The sequence below is a fragment of the Polyergus mexicanus genome, unplaced genomic scaffold (genome assembly GCF_030449975.1).
Source record: "Polyergus mexicanus isolate NDT 795.1 unplaced genomic scaffold, iyPolMexi1.0 SCAF_13, whole genome shotgun sequence".
In the NCBI taxonomy this organism is placed as follows: domain Eukaryota; kingdom Metazoa; phylum Arthropoda; class Insecta; order Hymenoptera; family Formicidae; genus Polyergus; species Polyergus mexicanus.
In genome coordinates, this window is record NW_027223333.1 from 699777 (window position 1) to 716070 (window position 16294).

Consider the following 16294-nt stretch of genomic DNA (forward strand, 5'->3'; position numbering starts at 1 on the left):
CGAATAATGTAATAACTTAACGATCATCGCGAGCACGTTTTATCGTCAGCCGATGCTCGATGAGCGGAAAATCAGCGCTCGCTATTGATAACAGAGAGATAGAGAGAGAAATAGAGATAGAGAGAAAGGCTGCTGTTCTCTCTGCAGATTAAATTGTTCGATCGATCGCGGAACGTAAAATGAAAGGGTCTGCAGAGGAAGAGAGCTAGAGAGAAAGAGAGTGAGAGAGAGAACACAGGGCTTCTCTCCACGGTCCTCGTAACGCTCCAAGTTTGTACGGACCAATAACCTTCCAGAACGCTATTAAATTGTATGATAAATCCCGAGCATCGCCGGGGGCTTACGCGGCCGGGATATAAAACGGCGGGGAAAAGATCGCGCCGGTGCACAATAAGTAAACTCCTTGCGCCAGTGAATTTTTGCTGACGCGACTCGTCGTGTCCATGATGCAGCTGTTACCGGACCGATGCGATGTGCGACACTACGTGCGCAACATATTCCTCCTTTTGAAGTAACATAAAGTTCCGCGATCGCGCCAGATCATTTCGAACGATCCCCTCCGCTTCTCTAACGAAAATAAATTCGCTTAATTCTCTTGCAATTGGCAAAATGATAACGCGGATAACTTTTTAATATATCACTTTTCATGCAATTAATTAATCCATTTTATTTATTTTTTTTTACTTTTTAATAGAGTTATATTATAGCGGTTAATATATAAATTGCTTGATAAGTATCCTTCTTTATTAGCGTTTTAATTCCTTTAGTGAATCTTTCTACGCGTTGCGTTTTTCTCTTTCTCTTCTTCAATTTAATAGAGTAAATAATAATTCTTCGGAGAAATTCTTCAGAGAAATCGGAAGGTGTGCGTACGCGCGAAATCGATTTCATCGGCGCGGCGAATCAGCGCGTTGCCTTCGGACTCGCGTCTTAAACCCCGACGCATACACATACGCTATAACATTTGATATCGTCGCGTGCATCGGGCAAAGAGCCATTAATCATATCCCGATATCGTTTAGTCACGGTGTTTCCTCGAGATCGACGCGAGATCCGCGATCGACTAAGTAAAAACCCCGATCCGCCGCATAGATTCCATGCCGCCTCTTCGCGAACGCTATTCGCGATTGGAACGTCACCTACGCCGTGATAATAATTCCTATATCCCGTTTCGCCGTCGAGATCATCGTATCTCTCTAGCTAGGCTTTGGGTGCGGGCCGAGAAGATTACGCGGGCGAGTCCGCGGGTGCAGCGCGGCGGCTGCATCGACTGGTCAATGCGTTCGCGGTGGTCGGTGATTAATCACCTTGCTCCGCTTTCGACGAGGGGGAGACGCGCTACCTCCCCTTGTTTATCCCGCATCGCGCGACGCTGTTGAAAGAGGAGAGAAAGAGAGGGAAGAAAAAAAAAACAAGGATCCCGGCGATTCCCTTCGTCGCGCGGCAACCGGTCCACCAACGATCTTTCTCGGGGGAATCCTCGCGAGAAAGCTCGCCGACGACGACGACGAGGATCCTCTGGCCTCGAGTGCAGGACGACGCCTTCTTCCCTTCCCTTCCCTTCCCGTACGTTCACCCCGTCGTCGTTTCCTCTCTATCTTCGCGAAGCGGCGGGTTGGTCCTCGTAAAAAGGCGCCGCGTGGCATCGTCTCTTCCTCCGCTTCTACTATACTCTCGACGAGGCGGGACCGGCGGATTATGCAAAGCCGTCTTTACTCGTCGCTCGTCGACGACGTTCCTCGCTCGCGCCCATCTTCATCCATTATCGGCCGGGGATCAAATGTCGTCGTCGCGCTCCTCCCGGACGGACTCCTCTACGGAGTTTGTTAGCCTCGTCGGCTCGCGAGGGCACAGAATCACACGTTCGCTCCTTCGTTCGTGTAACGTGCGATTGTATTCGCGTGTAAACCCGTTCGTAGCGACGCGAGTGCACTCGGCAAAGGCTTTATCGTGACGTAATGGACCGTTTTTCCTCCCCCCCTCCCCTCCCTCCCTTTCTCGGTTCGCGCGCGCACCAAGTTTCAGCGGCGCGAGATAAATAATTTTATCGAAAGAGTCTTGCGCGCACAAATCGCATACAAATAATTTTCTTTTTTTTTTTTTAATTTTGATTAATTTTGATGGTAGGCGAAAGATATTTATTAATTCTGGAATAGACGCGCGAGAGAAGATTTAAAGATTCGATTTGAGAGGCCGGATTGTACATGGGCGATGAATTTAAATTCTGTCTTTAAGACGCTTGCCGAGTGAAGGAAATTTTCTCTCCGAGATGCACTATGTATACTCGACGGGATATGTCAGCGTATATATTAGCTTAAAACACTTTAGACACACGTACGTCATGGTGTCGCGTAAGTAATCCTTATTCGTGATTATCTCTCTCGAGGGACGCGAGGCTTTTAAAAGATAATGCTACACACACAAATGACGGTTCTGTGACCGGATTTCTTACATAACTCCCTACTTTTGTGTAACTTTCACGACACTTTTTATTTCTCAATTATTTTTGTTTCTACGAGAGAGAAGGAGGACATAATCAATCGTTGAGTGTTGGCTTAATGGTTAATAGATTAGCTGTTAGCCATTTAATCCCGATTTATCCGGATAAAAATCTCGCCTACAATTGTCTCCGCAATTTTATTTACTTCTCGTATTCCCCGCGAATGTAAATAGCCGATTAATCCGGATTCCCGGGGGTCGTGTAATCTAAGAAATTCTCTCGAAGCTCTTAATCGTCGCGCGTGCTGAGAATAATTTCGCGTTTTCTCAAAACATTCGAGACACTCTTCTCCCTTCCGTAGGATTTTAATCGGGCGCGAAATTACTTCTCCTCGTGACTCACGGATCCTGGAACGCGTCTCGCTCGAGATACTACGCTTTCAAGCGAATGTGAACCGGCGGGATGCAACTCGCGTCCGCATTAACTTCGGCAATTATCATGCGTGCAACGGCGATCGATCATTCGACGCTGCCGCTTCCGGAGACGTTTTCATTTCCTCCTCGTCCCCCCGCGTCTTGGCGACGATGGGTCACCAATGGGCGTAAAAGCCAGGTATTCGTTGCGCGGGTACTTTGCGACGGAATATTTACACTAGCGAGGGGATGAACGCGCAAGCGGCTCATTCGGATCGATTTTATTAATCGTCGAAATCTTTTTGCTAATCAGCTGATCACGGCGATTCGGCGGCGCGTCGAACGAGATTCTAAGATACCTCCGCAGCATCCATGTTGCCGCGGGGATATCACCTACGGGGGTGTCACCTACGTTACACTCGCGTTGTCCCATCCAGGCGTTCCACGCGCTCGACCTTCCGCGGACGAAGGGGAGCGTCAATCTCCCCGCTCGCGCGAGAAAAACCGTCCGCAGCGATGCGGCGAAACGCGGTAAGAGAAGGTGGAGGAAGAGGAGGAGGAGGAGGAGGAGGAGGAGGAGGAGGAGGAGGAGGCAGAAGAGGAGGCGAAGGTGGCGAACGAGGGTCGCGACGAAAGCGACGGATGCGCGACCCAGAGTCCACCCTCTCGCGCTTCCTCGACCTGCTGCCACTGGCGTGCCACCCAACCGGCCACAACCGGGACATGCATACCCGGCGATGAATCGCGGCCAACTGAGAGAGGGAGAGAACACAGCCCCCTAGACACTACCCCCGTCGGTTGGCTGTGGCATCGCGCACGAAAGCCCCCTGCGCGCCAACCCCGGCAACCCCCGTCTTCGTCGCGCCCTCGGATCCGCATGTTTTGTACGTGTGGGGTCGAGGAGGAGAGAAAGGGCGGGTGTGGGAAGGGGGAAGGAAGGAGGGAGGGAGGGAGGATTGAAGAGAAACGAGGAGAGACGCGATGCGGAGGATGGGCGCAGAAGGGGGATCGGTTAGACTATCTCGGGGCTACAATGACCGCGAGTGGAGTTACTGGGTTAGGTCTGGGTTAGTTTGGATGGATCGGGATTCTTACAACGGGGACGAGAAGGGGTAGATAGGGTGAGCGGTAGTTGAGAGAAGGGGTGGCATTTGTCGGCTTGTCCGCAAAGTTCCGTCGTATTTTTCAATAGACGTAATGCGTCGCTTTTTTTTAAGTAGCCGGCTATTCGTTTGTTCCGTATTCTGTCTCTTCGGGATAAATTCCGATCATGTTTTTTTTTTTCCCCTTCCCCAGAAAGTGATCGAGTAAATGCTGGATATTTTGCGTGACGTCATAAGATTAAACAAAAATCAGAAATATATTATATTAGAAATCTATCAAGAATCATCAAAAATGAAATATTAAAAAAAAAGAGAGAAAAAAATATTATTTTTTTAAAAATGATATTTATTTTCTTCGCGGGAAAGAGAGAAAAAAATTCGACAAAAATATCTTTTATTGTCAACGAGAAGAGAATGTGCGATTGTTTTTTTTTTTCCATTTATTTACATTTGTAATTACATTTTAATTACTTTTTTATTTGTTTTTTTATTTTAATACATTTTAATTTCAATTTATTTTCATTTGTAGTTTATTACTTTTGCAGTTTGATTTGAGTATATATTGTGAGTATGCAATTAGCAGCACGATTACACTTTTTTTTTACGATCTGTGAACGACACTGTCAAAACAAAGAAGAAATAAAAAGCCTAGAAAATCGCGGAGAGAGAGAGAGAGAGAGAGAGAGATTTGTCATTATGCCAGCGTATACAACAACTTAATCCGGATCGATTTGAGGAGATTATGAGCGATCGAATCGCCTTATGCTGAAGAGACGCTTCCGAATTCGTTTGATAGAAATAATCGTTAATTAATTCGAGCGACAAGACATAACGAGATACATATTAATGCGACATATTTTGAATTTTTGCCGTCGGGCGTTTTTCGACGAATTGAACGACGCGCACAAGGACACGATATAAAAGCGAAGACATAACTTTATCCTTGAATTATCCTCATAAAACGCGAGGACGCGCGAAGCGATGATATCGTAAACGGTAACGACTTCATACGGCTGATCCTAATTAATGGCGCGCTAAAATACGCCTACGGCGGGATCACGTGGACACATCCAGGATAGTTCTCCCTTTTGGAAGGACGAGTTGAATGGAGGATAAATTGCTCGACAATAAAGTCTCTCTCGCGTTTTGAAATTGGGGTGGAATACCGTTGGGTCGGAATATCCCCGAGGGGTCCGAACACACAATGGCATCCTGTGATGCTCCAAGTTGTTTACGTCACAAATTCCGAGAGGGGAGTAAGGGCTGAAATCGGCAAAAAAGGTAGACTATATGTTGCCGCCTTTTTTTTATTGATCCGAATCGACCGCACGATTCTCCTGTCGCCGAGAGAATCCTGTATAAAGCCGAAGGTAATCGAGAATCTCGTCCCGCGATGTTCGATTCGGTCGACATCAATCTGTCATGATATTCCATGAGCCGTTTTGCACGCATCATTACGTCATAATATCGCAAGAGAGCATGCACTCTCATACAATGTCACGCTTCATTGACATTTGAGTGTATTAAATATGGCCTCGACCGGAAATCTTGCACATGTAAACTTTGTCATCTTATTTTTAATAAATCAAATTTTCAGTACAGAAAATGATAATCTGTAGTTGAAGCTATACGTTTATTATAAACGAAAGGATATTTATTACAAATGATTTCAGTTCAAGATATATCAGCGATTTTTTTTTAAAGTCAGACGACAAGTATTTTTTCGAAATAATGCATTTTTTATAGCGTTAATTATGAACGAAATTATTGTCATTGCAAACAACTACAACCGACATACTATCATTTGCTGTATTGAAAACCTAATTTTTTTAATGTCAAATTTACACAGGCATCTTTGAGATATATTTTAATATCTCTCTATGTATATATATATATATATATATATATATATATATATATATATATATATATAATTCGACAATTAATACCCGACAAGATAAATCTTTAATTAATAGTTTATTATACTTTTGATTTATTAAACGCAAGATAGAATTTTCATCGATAGAAACGCTAATGGTTTTTCCTGTGTTTTCTCTCCCCTTTAAAGAAATATAAAATACCGGCTTTATAAACTTTCACTATATATACCGATGGTGGATCGTTGATCGCGCTCGGTCGCTGGTAGCAGCTGAAACTTTTAATAAAGCGATCGCAAATCTCCTCCTCCCCTCTTGATGATAGAATGAGAAGAGAGGGGGAAGAAAGTGACCCCTTCGATCCGTCACCCATTTGTTATTATACCGCATCGAAGTTATTCTCCCGAATTGAACGCTTCTTTAAATATCGACCGACTATTAATCGCATTATAACTTAAATGTATTAATCGAATGAGATGCACAACATTTGTCGTAATATCATTGTCTTTGAAACGCGCGTTTAACATTAAATATTTTATGTCGCGATAATTAACAATTTTACATTATTAATTTTGCATGTAATTTTATTTATGGACATTTCCCAATTTTTTTATCTTTTCTTTCTTAACTTTAACTCTTTCTTTCACAAATTGTCAAACTGTCAAAATTCGGATGATTTGACAGTTGCAAATAACACGAATGAAGCAAGTCGCAGCGCACAAGCGAGACAGCGAATCAGCATCGCGGAAAAGAAGCCCCAACGCTTCGATATATTCGAGTTCGAGGTTTCATGCCTTTTCTTAGAAAGGGAATCTATCTTTGATGCGGATAAAAAGAATTTTTTAATAACATGGCAATGAATCTTTGATAAGGAAAGAATATATGTATCATTGATATTAAAAGTAATAAATTTTACTTACGTTTGTTTAGTTCCCTCAACAAAAAAAAAAAGTATATAAAAAAAACTTGAGAGGATTGATCTGACAATTAAATCTAATATTTTCACGCGAGCGAGAATTTCTCTTCCGTGATATGGAAATAACATTCCGTAACTGATGGATGCATTTTAAAATATCCTCGACGGACGAATCGTATGTTGAATAATTGCGAGATGCATCTCATCTTCTCTAGCCGCAGATTCCCCGCTTTTGTTTTAATTATAAGTCTCTCGGAGACATTATACCGCGCGCAATCTATCCGACATATATTTCGCGGTACGTCCGAAATTACGTTTGATTTATGGCACGAGTAATGTTGCGGCGCTTTATATAGTAATACTTCATCGATAACATCTCTCTCTTTCACTCTCTGTCTCTTTCGCGCGAGCGAGCTCGCAGCCTTAAATTGGATCAGTAGCTCGGTGACAAAGCAGGTGCAACATAGGGCACAGTCGCTCACAATGAGAGTAATTAATGACGCGCGTCATAACGATGAAATGCGTCGACGGGGAAATAAAAAAATGCAATCTTGATTTTTTTTAAATTATATTTATAAAAGCGATCGACATATGTCGGTCCTTGTCGAGCAAATGTCGATCGTTGATATAAATTTGATTGAACAAGCGCGATAATCATTTCGAGAGAAATATAATTAACATATCTCTGTCGAATTATTAATGGTCCATTTTCTTTTATATATAATATATAAATCAGATAATAATTTGGGGTATTTTTATCTTGTTCGTGATATTTCTATAATTTGACATATTTTTATTCTTTTATTTGTATGCGTGTGTCTGCAGAGAGAAAAATTGCAATCAAGATAGACACGAAGTGCGGCAATTTTATCGATGTCAAATTCTTGCCTCGCAAACGGACGAATTAACGAAATATTGCATTTCGACGGTTGCCTAATCAATGCTATAACTATGATCGGATGACACAGAGGAATTACCTCCACTTGGCATCGTTGCCTGATAATTGACACGCGTCGCATTGACGGCGAAATCGAAATAATGCATTTGACGATGATGCGTGATCGCATCATATGTCCATATGATTAGCGTACATACATTCTCGCATTGACGGATAATCTGACATTTCAGCGATAATTTTATATCGAACATCACGTGCGGCATTTTAACGATAAGAAATAAGTTTACAGTCGCAAAAAAAAAAAAACCAACAAACTTTTTAATCACAACTTCTTTAGCCGGACACAAATATTTTTTCAATAAAAATATCAAATATAATACTATCATTTATCGCAGCTCTCTTTCCGAGCATCGTATAATATATTTTCCTAATTGTGTGTGTGTGTGTGTGTGTGTGTGAGAAGGAGAGAGAGACACAGACAGAGACAGAGAAAAAATTAAAATCCTGTTAAAGTAAAATCCGTCTTAAAGATTTACTCGAAAAGTATGATTTTTTTCCCTTAAAGTTTAAGTAGCTCGTCAATCGTTAATCACTCGAAAGCCTCGTAAGTGCCTGGACATTGTCGTTGGGGGAAAAATCGATTCCGAATCGGCGAATCTCTAGAAGAATCTTTCAGATAAAAAGAACTGCATAATTGCGCGAATCTTTCTTTTTTTTTTTTTTCTTGCGAACCCAAACGGATCCACGTTTGCGGCTCCTGCGGTGCATCCGCAGCTAACGGCGCTGCATACGTGCGATGCAGACGATGCGGTATGCGGCATGCGGCGCGTCGCAGGACCGTACGATCGTTGGTGCAAATTGCAACGAGGGCGAAGGGGGATGAGAGATGGGTAGGAAGTTTGAAACTCGTCAGGAAGAGAGAGAGAGAGAGAGAGAGAGAGAGAAAGAGAGAGATAATCCGATCGTTCATTAATCCGGGATCATTTGAGCGCGAATGAGATACATGCTCGGTTCGGTGCTTTGCAGAATCCAAAGTGCGTAAAGGCTACTTCATTGTTAAATCATCGATCGAATCGTTTTCATTGCGCGGGAATGTAATGCCGATGTAATGCTAAATAGGAATAGTATTTCGATTGCCGATACCCCGAGCTACCAAGTAACAATATTTTACGAAGCGTCAGAAATAATGAGTAATGTCGTTATCACGATTAAAATTTCATAAAGATTAGTGGATAATAGTATTTTTAGATATCGTTTATATCGATTATGGGAGATACATGATAAAATATTCTGCCGATATACTTTCGTACTACAGACATACGGAAATGATTTCCGAGTAGCCGGTGGCATTAGAATCTAGAAATATTATCGGAGCGATAAATATTACATTGACCAGGCAACCCGAAATTAGAGCGCATAAAACTGTCCGCGGTCGTTCGCCTCGCGATGAAAAATCGTGTCATTCGGACGTGCCCGCTAAAAGGACGCGTTATAATTTAACGGATAAATTATTCATACGTTAGGGCTTACATACACCCTGCCATTACGTGGACGTACGAACGGAAGGGCGGTAGTGTGAACGAGAATTATGAATATTCAGAAGAGTTCGCACGTCGTAAATTTAAACTAGTCGCTTGTGTTTCTGCGACGCGGACATGTAACCAACGCTCTTCACACCGACCCATATATTTTTTCTTTTTTTTTTTCTTTTTTCTAAATTCCGTGACAAAATTACCCCGACGTATTTTGCGACGACATCGATCGACGATCGATCGATTTCTCGATATAACTGTCACAATGTCGATAGTACTCGCGCGACGCAATTTCCGCTCCTCGCTGCACAGAAGCCAAATTAGAAGAGGCGCCAGGAATCTCTTTCATGCCTACGTGCATGAGCCCGTTGCGTAAACCCTCTGCGTAATCAACCGTAGAATTCTATATTATTGCGCAAAACGAAAGAGAATTCTCTCGGTAATAGCTGTCATACGACGAAGATTACGGCGCGCTAAGAGCACGAGAAAATTTGAAATAAAAGGAACAAATCAAATAAATAAATTGAAAATAGGAGTATCAGATAACTCGGATATTTTTATAATAAAGAGGATTTGGAATAAAAATAAATCCAAGCCTGCGAACGTAATGATAATAGAGACCTATCTCATTTATTGCATGCGTCTAGTAATCGCGATTCGAGATATTTTTTTATCAGTTTTCTCGTATTACTTAATATTTATGTCATCGAATATGCAAAAAATGAATTATTAAACTTGATAATTATATTTGAACGTGACTTGTGATTTTGCAGGTGCTCAAAGGACCGTTCATGTGCTGCACAATTCGGAGCAGCCAGCCTCGGTATTTGCTATTTTAGAATCGGGCAGCAAAGTGGTGCCATTGATAGCAGATGGCTTGTTTGATCTGCTAATGTTAAAAATGACGAATATCTACACTAGTAAAAAGCAGACGAAGATCGAATCGAAGGGACCGCGCTTCGAGATCGGCGACTTTTGTGTCAAATTGGGCAGCGTGACGATGAGTCAGAATTTCAAAGGCGTTTTGGTGGAGGTAAAAGCGACACTTTCTATTTATCTCGTAAAGAAAAGGAAATTCCCCGGGAAAGCGACGAAAATTCGCCCGTCAGTCGCGAATTTCTTTGATCCGCGGAATTTTCATCTCCAAACGGTATTCATCGTTTTGAACTCTCGTCCCAACGTGACGTTACATCATTACTTTTAACTTGGAGATTCATTTCTCTCCCAAAAATTTACATTTAAAAATTATTTTTCTACCATATAAATATAAGAGCGAACTTATTCGAGATATTATGGATGTTTTTTGCTCCCGCAAAGATCACTCTCCGGAATCTAGATCGAATGGAACGCGATCTCGTCTGGTTTCGAATTCTCGAATCTCACCGGGTGCAATGAATTTTTGATCGGGAGATAGGACGCGTTAGCCCCTGCTACTTCCGGTATTCCTTGCCAATTACGCGATGAGCGTGCATTATCGATTGATAGCTCACGAGACCCCACCTTACATACACGCAAACCGCATACGTACGCCTGTTATAGTTATGCTTTAGGGGCGGCACGTGAGCGTCACGCACCTCTCGCATCCTCATCGCGTCGCATGGCGAACACGTGTCTCACGTATCAAACTCGCCGCGTCAAGATATTTCATGCTGTCATCGATCCACGAGCACCGCGCGAATAATCGCTTAATTAAGTTCGGATATCGACGATAAATCACACTGTCGATTCATCAATACATACATATATATAATTCCCTTCCCTCTTTACGTATTAATTCTTTCATTTTGATGAAACTGATAACAATTTTTTTTCTCTTACGAGAAAACAGACCGATGTAGGAAATTGAAGATTTAAAATAAATCTTCGCCAAACTTTTTTTTTTATTTTTTTTATTTTTTTAAATTGACACGCTAGCACGTGCGAAAAATAATAAAATTTAATAATTAACGGATTGTTATCGCATTGAATTTTAAGAACTGTCGTCGTTATATACGGTATATACAGCTCGGATGGAAGGCAGTCGCGTGAACACACGCGAATATTTCATACACGCCCAGCATCGTGCAACGTGTTCACGCACGTGCGAACGCACGCGCAACCACGTGCATATTGAACGCTGCATTCGGATGCACTGTGTCGCGCACCTGTAAACATACGAGGTACATATTACACAGTACGTCATTACAATTGGTCGCTTGCTGACATTATGGACTTATTGTGCATCCGCGTACATTCAACACGGGACCGCGATTTTGCTTACACAGTGTTTAAAATTATCGCTTTTCTTCCCGTTTTACTTATTAAATGTCAATATTCGTCACGGCAATTATATAACTCATTCAATCGACTCGCATTCAAACCAATGTTGCTCATTTGAATAGCGTAGTGCGTATTGTAATAATTAATAATTTTATTGGATAAGTCCCATAAACATATTTCTCTCGAATATTTCTGCCTCTATTCTCTTGAATAGAATTAGTGTATTATCGCTGAAAAGCGATGAATAGTCACCGATGATGTTAATTAAAATATAGTATTGCAAATCAGTGTAATATCATTGAAAATCAATTGGAGATAGTGGCAGTTTCAGTCAGTGATATTTTAAAATACATCGTATATAATATTATAATGTTACATATGAGATAAATTTATAATAATATATTTTGTTAAAGAGATATCTTAGTTTGACCGAGAGTCTTGTTTATTTTTTGTGGAAAAGTAATACGTATATAATTCTGAATTTTTGATGAATATTAGCTATATATATATTTCATTCCAAATACGTGTATATAAAGGCTTTCCTAAAAAATTAGCAATTCAAAATAAAAATAGATAAAGCCTTAAAAACTTTGCAACGATTATTCAATGAAATTTTACTGTCATAATCATCAATAGAATACGTAAAACGCAGGAGCAAAGTGCGAGTGTTTTTACTGGGATCGTCCATGAAATTTGCGTCATTGCTTTAATCGCTGATTCAATTTGACATCTCGAGGAACGTAAGTACGGCGAAAAATATTTAGACATCACTTTTATACGAAATTTGCAAGAACCATAGAAGATTCCGTGTTATTTCCTTCTTTTTTTCTACATCACGGCGTTTCACTCTCCGGCGCAGCTTCCGATATATTTTCTGCAGCTCGCAAGATTCATCCAGCCGTGCCACACATACATACGCGCACACATACATATTATATTCATGTTTGTAGACATATCCGATACCGGCTTTAAATGCTTCAGCGGCCATTCGTATCGGTAACTGCGCCGTTTGTACAGCGGCCGCGACGTCAAATACGTCACGATAACCCCCCGACTACCCCATCAATTTCAATGGAGAAAGCTCCGCGAGGGTCGCGTTAAATCTCGCAGCCTCTCGTCGACCTCGCCGAGTATACTTTTTCTCCACGACTTCCTGCCCCCGAGAGCGGCGAATGCTTCCTTCCTTCCTTCCTTCCGCTCTCCTGTTGGTCACCGCGACTCTCGCACTTAACTGCAATCAGTCATCAGCGCGTTGCCAACGTATGGTGCAACCGTTGCAATTTAACATCGATGACCTAGAAAGACGCGCATTTTTCATTACTGTTTTCCAAAGTGAAGCGAGGCATCGTTACGTTTCGATGCTTCGTGACACGCATACCGGCGATTTGATACACGGCTGCGACCCGCAACCGCGATTTTTCGCGTACGCGAGATTCACTGCCGACATCATTGAATACGCCAGCACCATCCCGTATAATGTTATCTCGTCCGGCTATGCACGACCGAATTATCCGGCGAATTTCGCATCGCAAATTTTAGTTTAATTGATGTTCTCGTATAAAGAACTCGTAAAAATCTCGGAAAAACTCCAAGACTTTCATTTAAGAGATTTAAATATTTAGATAACATATCTCAACTCTTTGTATAATAAAATAAATAGAAAAGAGATTATAATAGAGAGCATTTCTCTTGCTTGTAAAATATTCGTAAAAGATAGCGAGAGATGCAAGCGAGATTGAAACTCTCGGGATATAAAATTACTGAGCAAATTTTTGCAAGTCAAAAAATAATAACCGACGATAGTCCTCTCTTCCTCTCGGCGAATCCCCCTCGTTCTCATTTTTCTAGTTTCATTCCGCTTATCGAATTGCTCGGCCAAAGTACCAATTTCGCAGCCGGGCGATATTAACTTTCAGCCAGGCTCCCTTAACATAGTTGTAAGCCTGAAGAGTGGAAGGAGAAATGGTGAGAGGGAGAAAGGAGGAGAAAGAGAAATGAAAACAGAACAAGGGATTGACGCGTCCCGACATCTGATCTTGACACATCCATAGGTATGATCTCTCATAGTCGGATTCTTCAAATGCCCGACAGTTTATCCATCGATGTGCGAAAAACGAGTTCTCGACATTTTCAGAGACTGACGTTTCCATCCGAGGACTCCTCGTCGTATCGCGTTATTTATTCAGATATGACTAGTTCCTTCTATCTGCTTATGAATACTCGTACGATACAAGTTTCAAGCGTCATTTCCAGACTTGCGCGATTATCTATCCCGAGATACGCGAGGGAGTCCCGATTATACATTTGCTTATCTTCCTCGCGACTCTCCCGCCTCTCTCCTCTTCCCCCGGACATCGTCAACACGCTATAAGCCGGATTACGCGAGAAACGTATAAAGTCCTTGTCGCGGATATTCCATCGTCCGGATCGTATAAAGCCTACCCGAGTAATACCGTCGTCATTCTCTAATAAATACAATATTAATGAAGTACATGTCGATTCAATGTTGAGAACGCGATTCCGCTTGTATTACTACTTACGCATGATATTCAATAATCCTGCAATATGATAAGTTTATTTGAATCCCTAGGTCGAGTACAGACCGTGCGTCGTGCCAGCAGGTTCGTGGGAACTCATGCGCGAATTTCTGCAAGGATTCCTGGGCTCGGCCGTGTCGAATCAAGCGCCCCAGTATCTCCAGGTCATTAATGCTTATTGTACTATAAAATACGTAATTATGTATATAGCGGGCTGTGTGTACGAGTTTTTGCGTAATTACAAAAGAAAGATATTACTTTGATAGAAGAAACGTAGAATTATTATTTATTAAAATTGAAAATATTTCTTGCAGAACCGAATAAACGAAATTTACCAGCCGATGGATACGATACATCAATATCTAGAGCAATTTAGCCAATATAGGAAAGCCACAGGAGTAATTTAAAGGGCAACGTTGGGACCATATTATTTATTTTATTGCGACAACAACGATAAGATCGATGTTAAAGATTTTCAACTTTTCGAAATGTGTGAGAACTCATCAATATTTATTACATTATAATTGACTTATAATGAATTTACTATTCTTTGTCCATTATTTTAGATTATTATTACTAAGGTTTATTGTCAACATTATATATATAGTAATAATTATTATGAAAATATGTATCAATTTTTTTTTTTTTTTTTTTTTGCTATGCAATTATAGTTAATCTTTTCTTTCTCAGTGTATACGCAACAAGCTTTATTAAATAAATTTTGAAATCTTGTCTCTTTTTATGTGTAAACTAATATTTGAGAATTTTTGCAAAATTTTTATCGAATTTATATTATTTTTATACACGCATGTTATTATCCTCAAGCGATTCTTTATTGATGGAACAAACGCATAATGCGGCAGAATGCGACATCTGTAAAAAAGCACGAGGAAAACCGATAGTAACAATCTGATCGATCGTGCACAATTGATAATGAACCATTTTATTGTGAGTCGCTATCGTAATTACCTATTATTTGTAACGTTGCCTTTCTCGCTCGTTATCCAAAGTCAAACGCGAGCTACTCTATCGTTCCCAATCGTCTTCATCGAACTCATCAAAGGATTGCCAAATAATGAAAAAATTATAAAAATACGCGATCCATAAAAAAACACGATATTGATTTTACGTGGTATAATAAGTATTTGATGCGCGATATGTCGTATCGTCTTTCTAAGAAAATATATGCATTGTAAACATGAAAAAACTTATTTAATTCTAAAAGAAAAAAAGTTTATTTTTTATTATCATTTATTAATGGTATTTGTGTTGCCTTTACAAAAGAGTCTCACGTATTCAAGCGCGAAAACGTAGAAGAATAGTAAGTGAGTAAGGAACGCGATATAGAAGGATGTTCATACAGAATATTAAAAATACCTTTTTATATAGTTCTTATGTTTAGATTAAATCTAACTATAGACACGCACCTTTATCGTCTTACCTCTTTCCTTTTTATCGAGTATTCATATCTTTTATTTTCTTATATATCACGTTATTTATATTCGATAATATGGACATGATTTAAAACATCTGTATTGAATATTTTTTTCATTTCTAATATATATGTTACACTCACAAATCATTTTTACATACTGTAATGTATATTAAGAGGAACCAGATGACTAAAGCATTAAATGTTTGATGTCACATGCAAAGTTTACAGGACAAAATCAACTTTGTATTGCGAACGCGTACGAACATAATTTGAATTACATCTATTCAGAGAAAAAACACGCTGTATGTGCTATTATTTATTCTTTTAGATAATACTAAAGCTTTTAAGATCCCAGTTATGTAAAAGAAAATTATATATAAATAATATATAATATATATATAAATAATATATAATATATAATATATATTAAATAATATATAATATATATCAATAAAAAATGTTATATCGTATAATATATATTACATAATTACATGTACTATTACATAATTATAAAAGAGAGGAAAAATTTACACGTGCTTCATCGTATATAAACGACGGGAGAGGGACAGGCGTTACACAATATAAAATATTTGCTCGCGTTGGCAAGTTTTTTATTGTACTGTACTTACGTGAATATTACATAAAACGGCTGCGTCCTTCTACGTTGAAAATTATATATACATTATGCGAAATAAGGTACGATTATGTACATATTTGACACCGAGATACAAATGATTTGCATATACGACTTCAAAGTCACGCGCGATAATCACATTATACGTACATGATTGAAATTTGATGTATCTGTTTCTGTTTATGTTTCTTTATTTTTTATAATCGATAAGGGGTTATCGATTACAAAAAATCCACGATACTCCTTCTCT

At 40.1% G+C, this 16294-nt stretch overlaps 2 protein-coding genes across 3 annotated transcripts in view; one reads left to right on the forward strand and one right to left on the reverse strand.

The window, feature by feature from the left end:
• The window catches only part of LOC138938549 (facilitated trehalose transporter Tret1-2 homolog), a 56581-nt gene extending 54175 nt beyond the window's left edge, over positions 1-2406 (reverse strand). The window contains exon 1 of the mRNA XM_070305611.1: positions 1144-2406. The gene's annotated coding sequence lies outside the window, so the exon portion shown is untranslated. The remainder of the gene's footprint in view (positions 1-1143) is intronic.
• LOC138938550 (mediator of RNA polymerase II transcription subunit 20-like) overlaps positions 1-14555 on the forward strand; it is a 75923-nt gene extending 61368 nt beyond the window's left edge. Inside the window, exons 3-5 of one of the 2 annotated variants that reach the window (XR_011447721.1) lie at positions 9953-10212; positions 13287-13489; positions 14029-14111. Coding sequence is in view for 1 of the 2 variants with exons in the window: in XM_070305612.1 (XP_070161713.1) it covers positions 9953-10212; positions 14029-14139; positions 14290-14382 (464 nt within the window). In the remaining variant the exon portion in view is untranslated. Of the gene's footprint in view, positions 1-9952; positions 10213-13286; positions 13490-14028; positions 14140-14289 lie in introns of those variants that run through there. The other variant, XM_070305612.1, reaches the window with a different exon arrangement.
• Positions 14556-16294: the final 1739 nt, after the last annotated feature.